The sequence below is a fragment of the Chiloscyllium punctatum genome, chromosome 17 (assembly GCF_047496795.1).
Source record: "Chiloscyllium punctatum isolate Juve2018m chromosome 17, sChiPun1.3, whole genome shotgun sequence".
Lineage (NCBI taxonomy): Eukaryota > Metazoa > Chordata > Chondrichthyes > Orectolobiformes > Hemiscylliidae > Chiloscyllium > Chiloscyllium punctatum.
The window spans coordinates 101,970,613-101,982,808 of NC_092755.1; the positions used below are offsets into that span (position 1 = coordinate 101,970,613).

The 12,196-nt window shown below is 50.1% G+C and overlaps 1 protein-coding gene across 1 annotated transcript in view; it reads right to left on the reverse strand.

Annotated features, from left to right (window-relative positions):
* The window catches only part of LOC140488188 (ABC transporter B family member 1-like), a 191,611-nt gene extending 183,427 nt beyond the window's left edge, over positions 1–8,184 (reverse strand). Inside the window, exons 1-3 of the mRNA XM_072588074.1 lie at positions 8,166–8,184; positions 4,690–4,847; positions 883–1,163 (exon numbers count right to left, since the gene is read on the reverse strand). Of these exons, the coding sequence (XP_072444175.1) occupies positions 883–1,163; positions 4,690–4,801 (393 nt within the window). The 5' untranslated portion in view covers positions 4,802–4,847; positions 8,166–8,184. The remainder of the gene's footprint in view (positions 1–882; positions 1,164–4,689; positions 4,848–8,165) is intronic.
* Positions 8,185–12,196: the final 4,012 nt, after the last annotated feature.

Genomic DNA, 12,196 nt, shown 5'->3' on the forward strand with positions numbered 1-12,196 from the left:
GACTAATGGTGAAATTGTTATTCAAACTACAGTGGATTTGAGTTTTAATCCACTGCTTGCTGCAGGGAAGTGACAGACCCTGTATATATTATCCATTAAATCAAAAGGAACAAAAACAACTTCTGGGCTTTTTGTTAGAATGACGCAAACTATTTTACTTATGTTTGACTCACGATGGGTGAATTTTAAATCCACAATGGGTTACGTCAAAGCAAATCACCAGCATGACAAAGTGTTTTGCTTTACTTCACCTTAAAATTTATGGAAAAGAAAGGACAATCATTTAAAGGGATGCTGATTTAAGAGATTAAATGTGTAATTAGCTGGGTCAATTCCTTCCTCACCAAGTGCAATAAAAACAGAAAATGTAGAAGAAACTCAGCAGATTTGGAAGAATCTGTGGAGATATCAACAGTTAACACTTAAAATCTGATCAAAGAGTCATAGAGTCTTAGAGATGTACAGTATGGAAACTGACCCTTTAGTCCAATTAGTCTATGCCAATCAGATATCCTAAATTAATCTTGTCCATTTGCCAGCACTTGGCCCATATCCTTCTTAACCCTTCCTATTCATATATCAATCCAGATGCCTTTTAAATGTTGCAATTGTACCAGCCTCCACCACTCTGGCAACTCATTCCATACACGCACCACCTACATGAAAAGTTGTCCCTTAGGTCCCTTTTAACTCTTTCCTCTTTCAGGATTTTTCACTCTTGCATTTTCTTTCATTCCTAAATTCACATGTTCTCACTCGCAATTGCCTAAAATATATAGCATTTTATATCAATCAGTTAATTAAGGAACTTTGAAAGTGCTGGGCGCAGGTTCTATCAGGCAAGATTTAACAAATTAACACTAATAAACAAAAAATATTTACCTCTTTATAGCTCTGTGTTATCAGAATTGTAATTCCTTTGGCCATGGTATATGCAACCCAGAGTCCAGAGATTAAAAAGCTGATCAGGTGCAATAGCTCTCTTTTCCTTTTGAGGTTAAAATTGTTAAGATCATCAATCTGCTTAAGGGCAATTGACTCCATTGTCAGGTAAATAACTATGAGAATGCAGGTTTTCATTGTACAAAATGCTGCGAGGTCAAAGGTTGACCGCCAAAAACACCACTTAAGGACGTCATTTTCCAAGTAGTGAGATCGACCACCTATAAAACATTAATTTCAATAAAAAACGTAACAAAGTAACATGTAGAGAAATGAACGGAAGCCATTGCCACTAAAGCAACAAATAATTAAAACAACCCAAATTCTAATACAAAAATGATAAGGCATCTCCTCTTTTTGAATATAAACAGCTGTAACTTTTACATCAGTCTGCTCAGGTTCTAATGACACTCAAGTTTTACTAATGTACTGTTAGCATTCCTGAACATAGCCCAAAATTAATCACAGCTGTTTTAACCCCTCCTTTTTACATTTAAAAGTAATGAAAAACATTTCCCATTTTTGCTCAAAAGGAACATTCGAAGAGCAAATTAGTTTTAACACAAAAGTGTGTTATATTTTGGGCAAGACATCTGGTGTGTAAGGCTTTTCTCCATTAAGATTATGCAACATTTTCCAGATGAATGAACAACTTCTCACATTCACAACTTTTGTCATTTAAATACAAATTTGTGAAAATACATCACGAGGTCATGTAGCTTTCCAAAATTTCCCTTCCCTACATAATTTTCTCCTCTTTTGCCACCTTGTACTGCATCAAGGTTCCACTCGTGGCATTGTCCTCAAGTTCAGTGCCCAAGTGGCTAATCGCCATGTTAGTTGTCATCATTAAGCAACTATAGGATACTTGCATATAACTCATCTTTGCCAATTCAGGTCTAAAACTCATCTTACTGTACAGAGCAAACATTTCAATAACCTTACAGAACCATATTGAAAACTCAAATGGGAAATGTTCAAATGCTACATTCTGAGAATGGTTAAAAGCAACACCAACCTCCATTCATGATGCTATATAAATAGCATGATATATCCCAAGCACTTCACAGGATATTTTAAAACTTATGTACAAGGGCGGCAGGGTGGCTCAGTAGTTAGCACTGCTGCCTCAAAGGGCCAGGGACCCAGGTTCAATTACAGCCTTTGACAACTGTGAGAGACGTTTGCACATTTTCCCTGTTTCTGCATGGGTTTCCTCTGGATACTCCTGTTTCCTCCCCCAGACCAAAAATGTGTAGGCTAGGTGGACTGGTCATGCTAAATTGCCCATGGTGTTCCAGGATGTGTAGGTTAGTTGCATTAGCCATGAAAAATACAGGGTCACAGGGATGTGGTAAGTGATGTGGTAAGGGATGGGTCTGGGTGGGATAATCTTCAGAGCGTGGAGATTCTGTGATTTGATAAAATAGCCACAAAAGGAAATATTACATCAGATGATACGGTTCCACATGGTAGGCTGTTCTGCAAGGTTTGATCACATGGAATCCAGGGGTAGCTGACAAATTGGATACACAATTGGCTTGATGGTTAGAAACAGAAGGATGCTTGTTGGACTGGAGACCTGTGACGAGTGGAGTGCCTCAGGGATCGGTACTGGACCTTTTACTGTTTGTTATCTACATCAATGATTTGGAGGAGAACGTACAAGGCATGATTAGTAAGTTTGAGGATGACGCTAAAATAAGTGGTATCGTGGACAGTGAGGTAAGTTATCAGAAATTGCAGCACAATCAATCAGTTGGGGAAGTCGACTGAGAAATGGCAAATGGAGTTTAATATAGATAACTATGAGGTCCTGCTTTTTGGAAAGTCACACCAAGGTCAGAGTTTAATGGTGAATGGTCGAGGAGTGTAGTGGAATAGAGGACCTTGAAGCTCAGGTGCATGGTTCTCTGAAAGTGGAGTCACAGGTAGACAGGGCAGTGAAGGCGGCTTTTGGCTCACTGGCCTTCATCAGTCAGGGCATTGAGTATAGAAGTTGGGAAGTTATGTTGCAGTTGTACAGGATGTTGGCAAGATTGAACTTGGAGTAGCATGTTTAGTTTTGGTCACCTTGCTAATAGGATGGATGTTATTAAACAGTAAAGAGTGCAGAAAAAATTACAAAGATGTTGTTTGGACTCAAGGGTCTGAGTTATAGGGAGAGTTTGGACAAGCTAGAACTATTTTTTTTAGAAGAGTGTAGGAGGGGAATGGGGGACCTGATAGAAGTGTATAAGATCATGACAGGCATGGATAAGGCAAATGTAGTCTTTTTCCCCAGGGTGGGGGAAGTGAGCACCAGAGGGCATCAATTCAAGGTTAGAGGAAAGAATAAAAGGGAACAGGAGGGGCAGCTTTTTATTTTACAGAGGGTGGTATACATATGGAATGAGCTGCCAGCTGAAGTGTTTGAGGTGGGTACATTAACAATATTTAAAAGGTATTTGGACAAATACATGGATAGGAAAGGTTTCAAAGGATATCAGACGTGCAGGGAAATGGGCTGAGTATGGATGGACAATTTGTTTGGCATGGACCAGTTGGGGCCAAAGGACCTGTCTCTGTGCTGTAGGACTCTATAGCATGACCAAAATCTTGGTCGAAAAGGTAGATTTAAGTATTTTAAAGGAGGAAAATGAGATAGAGATGCAGAGAATGCAAGGGAGTCTAGTGCAGAGCTTGTAGCCGAGGCAACTGAAGGTTAGGCCACCAATGATTGAAAAATTAAAATTGGGGAACCACAAGAGGCCAGAAAGTAGGGATTAGAAGAAAAATGCTGGCCTTACCAATGATGCCCACATCCCATGAATAAACAATGTGTCTTGGAGAATTGCAAGGCGGGAAGAGATTACAGAGGTAGGGAAGGGCAAGGCCATGGAACATGAAAATTAGGATGAGAGTTTTAAAATGGAAAACCTTACTTGACCGTGAGTCAGTACACGTCTGCAAGCACAAAAGTAATCACGAGTTCAGACATGGCAAAATTTTGGGTAACTTCAAGTTTGCAGAAGGTAGAACGTTAGAGACCAACCATGAGTGCAATGGAATAGTCATTCCTATAGGTAACACAGGCATGACAGAGTTTCAATAGCAAATGATGAGTCAAAGATCAAGTCATGCAATGTCATAGAAATGGATAAAGGCTAAACAATGGCACGACTACAAAGGTTTAAAGTTCATTTCAAGATTAAACATAAGCAACATCAGCATAGTCAAATACTAGTTGAAATTATTGCTATCCTGCTCTGAGCCAGGTCGTACCATCAGTAAGAACCCAAGACAACCCTATTTACTAGGCATTATCAACAGCTGTATTGGTTTCCCAACCCCACAAGCTCGGAAAAGATTTATTCCGTAACCTTTGGCGAAGCCTTAATTTTAGTTGTTTATTATCCATAGATTTTTCTCACCTTAACAAGGAACAATACAAAATTCCAGGAAATTTGCATACACTTTGAAACACGTGTAGTATACCAACTCCAATTATAATGAAACATTTTGTTCACAGAAGGTTAATTCCTTACTAACTTACTCAACCAAATAAAGAGAAAAGCAAAACATTTGAAAATACTGCATTTTTCATGACCTGGGAGTCAATTCTTCTGCAAAATTTCAAAGCATACAGTTAAAATATGCAAATATTTCTTATTCATAACACTAAATGTACATGGGCTCTCGTGGAACATTGGAAAATTGATCCTGAAATTACTTCATACTGTTAATTACCAAAGACATCTGCATTACCTAAAATCCAGAGTATAATTGTTGATATTCCATCCACGAAGAGAATAACATTAACGAGAGGGATGAATCTAACTGCTGGTAATCTGTAATAATAAATACTGTCTTGTGCCATTCTTGTTCTAATCTTTGATTCTTCGAGGCGAAATATTCAGACCAGCCTAAAATGATAAGGGAATATCATGCACTACTTTGAATTTAATATTTTGCAATTTAGAAGCAAAATCATGTTTTTTAGATGTAAACATAAATTATACAAACATGTTTTAGACTTCTGGGACAAATATAAAGACCAAAGCAAAGGATTATTAGCATCAATTTGTTCTCAAGTTTGGCATTTTGATTCTGGTAAATCTTGCTGTTTTTGCCCCAAGTACGATATCAGTTTATCCCAAAATTCGAACACGACAACAGAATAATTAGACTGAAACTATACCATTTGAAGGGAAGCATTTCTTTTTATTATAGATTGCTTACTTAGTACAATGTCAAATATCTTACAAGAAAGATATCTGCGAGCTTGGTTCCACTGCCTATCAATCAATGGGCCCTGGGGGTCTGAAGCAGTCAAGTGCATCATATCACATTTATCTGGACTGAAATCCATTTGCAACTGACCAGCCCATCTATATCCTCCTGTAATCTAAGGCTATCCTCTGCTCCATTTACTACTCACCAATTTTCGTATCATTCATGAAATTACTGATCAAGCCCTTTCTTTCAATTCTAAATTATTTAAATATACCACAAGGAAAGCTCCAAACACACATTACCTGCAGATTCCAGTGGACACAGGCTTCCTATCATAAAAACACTCCTTGACCACCATCCTTTGCTTCTTGCTATTCAGCCAATTCTAGATCAAATTAGCCAAATTTCCTTTCATCCCATCCAAGCAGACTACACTGAATGCATTGCCCTCATCTACACACTTGGGTATCTCTTCAAAAATTCAATGTAATTCAAGTTTGCAAAACCATACTGTCTGTTCTTGATTAATCCTGTTCCTGAGAATTGTAATAAGGTTAAGAGCTGAGTGGCCCTGGTGGAACCCAAACTGGGTGTCACTGAGCAGGTTACTGCTGACCAAGTGTGACTTGATAGCACTACTGATGACAACTTCAACCACTTTATTGATAAGCAAGAGTATACCGGTGCAGCAGGAATAGACTGGGTTGGATTTGTTCTCCTTTTCATATACAGGAGATACCCAGACAAGTTTCCACATTGTCGGGTGGATGCCAGTGTTGGAACTGTACTGGAAGAGCTTGGCTAGGGTGGTTGCACGTTCTGGAGCACAAGTCTATAGTACTATCGCCAGAATATTGTCAAGTCCCATCGTCTTTTCAGTATCCAGTGTCTCCACCTGTTTCTGTATCATGTGGAGTGAATCGCATTGGCTGAAGACTAGTACGTGAGCTGAAAAATGTGTTGCTGGAAAAGCGCAGCAGGCCAGGCAGCATCCAAGGAGCAGAAAAATCGACGTTTCGGGCATAAGCCCTTCTTTAGGAAGGCTTATGCCTGAAATGTCGATTCTCCTACTCCTTGGATGTTGCCTACCTGCTGCACTTTTCCAGCAACACATTTTTCAGCTCTGATCTCCAGCATCTGCAGTCCTCACTTCCTCCCTGAAGACTAGTACGTGTAATGCTGTGTCTGTAATAACGGCCTTGTAGCCTCCTTATTTCCTTTTTGAATGCATTCCAGTACTTGAACAAAAGCTTCACTAAATGTATCTGTTGCCTGTCACTCTGGCCAATTCATATCTGATCTTATTAAAATCAGCCTTTCTTCTGTTTAGAAGCTTGATTTCAGGCCCATTCTTGTTTTTCCATAACAATCTTGAATCTACCAGTTATTTTCGCTGTCTGCCTCACTGACGCTTCAACCACTTTCAGATTCATTATCTAAAATTCAGTCAGGACGGTTGACTCTCTTATGCCTTCTATGTACTGGCTTAAAATGCTCTCCTGCGCACATTTTAAGAATGCTGTCCCCTCTAAACCTTTCAAACTATAACTACCCCAGTTCATGTTGAAGGGGATTCAAATTCCCCCAATCCTTAATATTTCCCTGAAATTGGCCTAGATACCTGCTCTTCTGTTTCTCTCGGACTGCCAGGGTGCCTGAATTGCTACCAGTATAGCCCTGCCATTCTTCTTCCTCCCCCACTTGTACAGCAGACCAATCCACAGATTGCTCTCACTGCTTTCTCCTGCACAGCCATCTCCCCAACAGGATTGAAAACAGTATACCTATTAGAAAGGGTGAGTCCTGCACTATCTGCCTTCCCTGGTGGTCACCTTTTGCCTGTTCAATCTTCCTGCAGTGTGACCACCTCACTTCATTGAATGAACTATTCACAACATGCTCAGCAATGCGGATGCTCCACAGTGATTTCACCTGTAGCTCTAGCTCCAAAATGTGGTTTGCCAGTAGCTGTAGCTCGATGGTCCCCCTATTGTGGAGGCAATAGCCCAGTGGCATTATCACTACAGTATTAATCCAGAAATACAGCTAATGCACTGGAGACCCAGGTTCAAACGCAACCATGGCAAATGGTGGAATGTGCATTCAATAAGTATCTGAATTAAGAGTCTAACTATGACTGTGAAGCCATTGTCGATTATCAGAAAAAAACTCATTTGATTCATTCATGCCTTTCAGCGAAGGAAATCTAATCATTCTTATCTGGTCTGGCCTACATGTGACTCCAGACCCAGAGCAATGTGGCTGATTCTTAACTGCCCTCTGGACAATTAGAGATGGATAATAAATGCTGGCCTAGCCAAAGACGCCCACATCCTGTGAGTGAATAAACCTCCTGCACAATTGATCACCAAAGACAACTGAAAATTTCATGATTCTCCACATATCACAGACGTCAGCTCCACTGTCATGACTTCCCTTAAGCACCTTAGTTGACTGATTAGCAGACTGAAGAACTTGGAGAGACAAAGCTCATTTCAAATCTCATTCTAATTTGACTTATTTCAAACACTCGTGCCACTACAAATAAATAGTCTGGAAAAGAAACTTAGACTTACAGATTGTGTATATCTGTCGAAACACTGCTTTGTGGGTGCAATTTCAAACCATATTTTCTCTGGAGAGAATCTGAATAAGATTCCAAGCAAATCTTTTGCAATAGAACCTATTTTGTCTGCTCAAAGACACATTTGATTTAAACCTGTTTCCTTAGTGTACATAAAAGTATTATTTTATGGATTAAGAGCCAGAACTGAACTTAGAGAACAAACAAGGTCAAAGATGAGATCAAAATTTGTGTTTACATGAACAAACATGAGACTCCATTGAGCCCCAAAAGGTACAACTCTCAGCATTTATAATTTATGACTGAATGACTAGTTATCAATTCTAAGAAACAAGGGGATATTTGCATTTATATAGTACCTTTCACAACTTAGGGACATTCAAGTGCTTAAAAGCTCAAAAAAGTCTATTTCTTTTAGGCCTACCTCTATAGTAAGAGAGAAAATGTCAATTAGCATATGGCATCATCTCACAAACAGCAATGCGATGATCACATATCCTGTTTCAAAGATGGTAGTTGACAGATACATTTTGGCCAGGACATCAAGGAAAAAGGTCCCAGCTATTCAATCAGCAGATTAGACTTAACGATACAGAGCAACATCCCATTGATCAGATCCATGCCAGCTCTCTGTAGACCAATCTACTCAATCCCATTCTCTCACTCTACCCCTAGAGCTTTGCAAACTTATTTTCCTCAATTACCCTTTCAGTTTTTCTTCGATTGTATCAGCTTCTGCCAACCTGATAGACAGGGAGATTCAGGTAACTCCCACTCACATTAAAAAAAGGTCCTTCCTCATATCTGGGCTACATCTCTTCTCCAAAATCTTAATCCTCTAGCCATCACTTCATCATCAGTTTTGTACTTTTATATAAAAAAACTTAAAATTTCAAGCACTTCCAAAAATTATCTAGTTATGAACAGAAGTCTCCCAATCTGAGTGCACACTTTGATATCACTGATATTATTCAATTCCTGACAGCACCAGTGCTGCGTAACCTTCTATTTTTGACCACTGAACAATTGTTGAAGGTTACAAGGTCACCTCTCGCTGAATGAACACAATTGCATAAAGCCAAGAGTGTGATGCTGGAAAAGCACAGCAGGGCAGGCAGCATCACTTGAGCTGGAGAATCAACATTTCAGGCAAAAGCCCTTCATAATCCCCACCCACCACTACCCCCACCACCCACCCCCAACCCCCCCCCCCCACCCCCCCACCACTACATCCCCCACCCCCCCCCACCCCCCCACCCCCCCCCACTACCCCCCCACCCCCCCCCCCCACTACCCCCCCCACCCCCACTCCCCCCCCACTACCCCCCCCCCACCCCCCCCACTCCCCCCCCACTACCCCCCCCACCCACCCCCCACACCCCCCACTACCCCCCACCACCCACCCCCCCACTACCCCCCCCCACCCACCCCCACCCCCCCCACTACCCCCCCCCCACCCACCCACCCCCACCCCCCCCACTACCCCCCCCCACCCACCCCCCCCACTACCCCCCCCCACCCACCCCCCCACCCACCCCCACCCACCCACCCCCACCCCCCCCACTACCCCCCCCCCCACCCACCCCCCCCACTACCCCCCCCCCACCCACCCCCCCCACCCACCCCCACCCCCCCACTACCCCCCCCCCACCCACCCCCCCCACTACCCCCCCCCACCCACCCCCCCACCCACCCCCCCCCCCCCACTACCCCCCCCCACCCACCCCCCCACCCACCCCCCACCCCCCCCACTACCCCCCCCCACCCACCCCCCCCACTACCCCCCCCCACCCACCCCCCCACTACCCCCCCCCACCCACCCCCCACCCCCCCCCCACTACCCCCCCCCCACCCACCCCCCCACTACCCCCCCCCCACCCACCCCCCACCCCCCCACTACCCCCCCCCACCCCACCCGCCCACTACCCCCCCCCACCCCACCCCCACCCCCCCCACCCCCCCCCCACTACCCCCCCCCCACCCCCCCCCCACTACCCCCCCCACTACCCCCCCCACCCCCCACCCCCCACTACCCCCCCCACCCCCCCCACTACCCCCCCCCACTACCCCCCCCACCCCCCCCACTACCCCCCCCCACTACCCCCCCCACCCCCCCCACTACCCCCCCACTACCCCCCCCCACCCCCCCCACTCCCCCCCCCACTACCCCCCCCCACCCACCCCCACCCCCCCCACCCACCCCCACCCCCCCCACCCCCCCCACCACCCCCCCCCCACCCACCCCCCCACCCCCACGCCCCCCCCACTACCCCCCCACCCCCCCCACCCCCACGCCCCCCCCACTCCCCCCCCACCCCCCCCACCCCCACGCCCCCCCCACTCCCCCCCCACCCCCCCACCCCCACGCCCCCCCCCACTCCCCCCCCACCCCCCCACCCCCCCCACTCCCCCCCCACCCCCCCACCCCCACGCCCCCCCCCACTCCCCCCCCACCCCCCCCACCCCCCCCCACTCCCCCCCCCCCACCCCCCCACCCCCCCCACTCCCCCCCCCACCCCCCCACCCCCCCCACTCCCCCCCCACCCCCCCACCCCCCCCCACTCCCCCCCCACCCCCCCACTCCCCCCCCCACCCCCCCACCCCCCCCCCACTACCCCCCCACCCCCCCACCCCCCCCCACTACCCCCCCACCCCCCCCCCACCCCCCCCCACTACCCCCCCCACCCCCCCCACCCCCCCCCCCCCCACTACCCCCCCACTCCCCCACCCCCCCCCCCACTACCCCCCCACTCCCCCACTACCCCCCCCACCCACCCCCACCCCCCCCACCCCCACCCCCCCCACTACATCCCCCACCCCCACCCACCCCCACCCCCCCCACTACATCCCCCACCCCCACCCACCCCCACCACACCCCCCACCCCCACCCACCCCCACCCCCCCCCACTACATCCCCCACCCCCCACCCACCCCCACCCCCCCCACTACATCCCCCACCCCCACCCACCCCCACCACACCCCCCACCCCACCCACCCCCACCACATCCCCCACCCCCACCCACCCCCCACCCCCCCACTACATCCCCCACCCCCACCACATCCCCCACCCCCCCCACTACATCCCCCACCCACCCCCACCCCCCCCACTACATCCCCCACCCCCACCCACCCCCACCCCCCCCACTACATCCCCCACCCCCACCCCCCCCCACTACATCCCCCACCCCCACCCACCCCCACCCCCCCCACTACATCCCCCACCCCCACCCACCCCCACCCCCCCCACTACATCCCCCACCCCCACCCACCCCCACCCCCCCACTACATCCCCCACCCCCACCCACCCCCACCACTACATCCCCCACCCCCACCCACCCCCACCCCCCACCCCCACCCCCCCACTACATCCCCCACCCCCACCCACCCCCACCCCCCCGACTACATCCCCCACCCCCACCCACCCCCACCCCCCCCACTACATCCCCCACCCCCACCCACCCCCACCCCCCCCACTACATCCCCCACCCCCACCCACCCCCACCCCCCCCACTACATCCCCCCACCCCCACCCACCCCACCCCCCCCACTACATCCCCCACCCCCACCCACCCCCCACCCCCCCCACTACATCCCCCACCCCCACCCCCCCCACTACATCCCCCACCCCCACCCCCACACTACATCCCCCACCCCCACACTACATCCCCCACCCCCACACTACATCCCCCACCCCCACACTACATCCCCCACCCCCACACTACATCCCCCCCCCACCCCCACCCTACATCCCCCACCCCCACCCACCCCCACCCCCCCACTACATCCCCCACCCCCACCCACCCCCACCCCCCCACTACATCCCCCACCCCCACCCACCCCCACCCCCACCCCCACACTACATCCCCCACCCCCACCCTACATCCCCCACCCCCACACTACATCCCCCACCCCCACCCTACATCCCCCACCCCCCACCCTACATCCCCCACCCCCACCCACCCCCACCCCCCCACTACATCCCCCACCCCCACCCACCCCCACCCCCCCACTACATCCCCCACCCCCACCCACCCCCACACCCCCCACTACCCCCCACCACCCACCCCCCCACTACCCCCCCCCACCCACCCCCACCCCCCCCACTACCCCCCCCCCACCCACCCACCCCCACCCCCCCCACTACCCCCCCCCACCCACCCACCCCCACCCCCCCCACTACCCCCCCCCACCCACCCCCCCACTACCCCCCCCCACCCAGCCCCCCACTACCCCCCCCCCACCCACCCCCCCACTACCCCCCCCCCCACCCACCCCCCCCACCCACCCCCCCACTACCCCCCCCCCACCCACCCCCCACCCCCCCCACTACCCCCCCCCCCACCCACCCCCCCACTACCCCCCCCCCACCCACCCCCCCCCCACCCACCCCCCCACTACCCCCCCCACCCACCCCCCCACTACCCCCCCCCCACCCACCCGCCCACTACCCCCCCC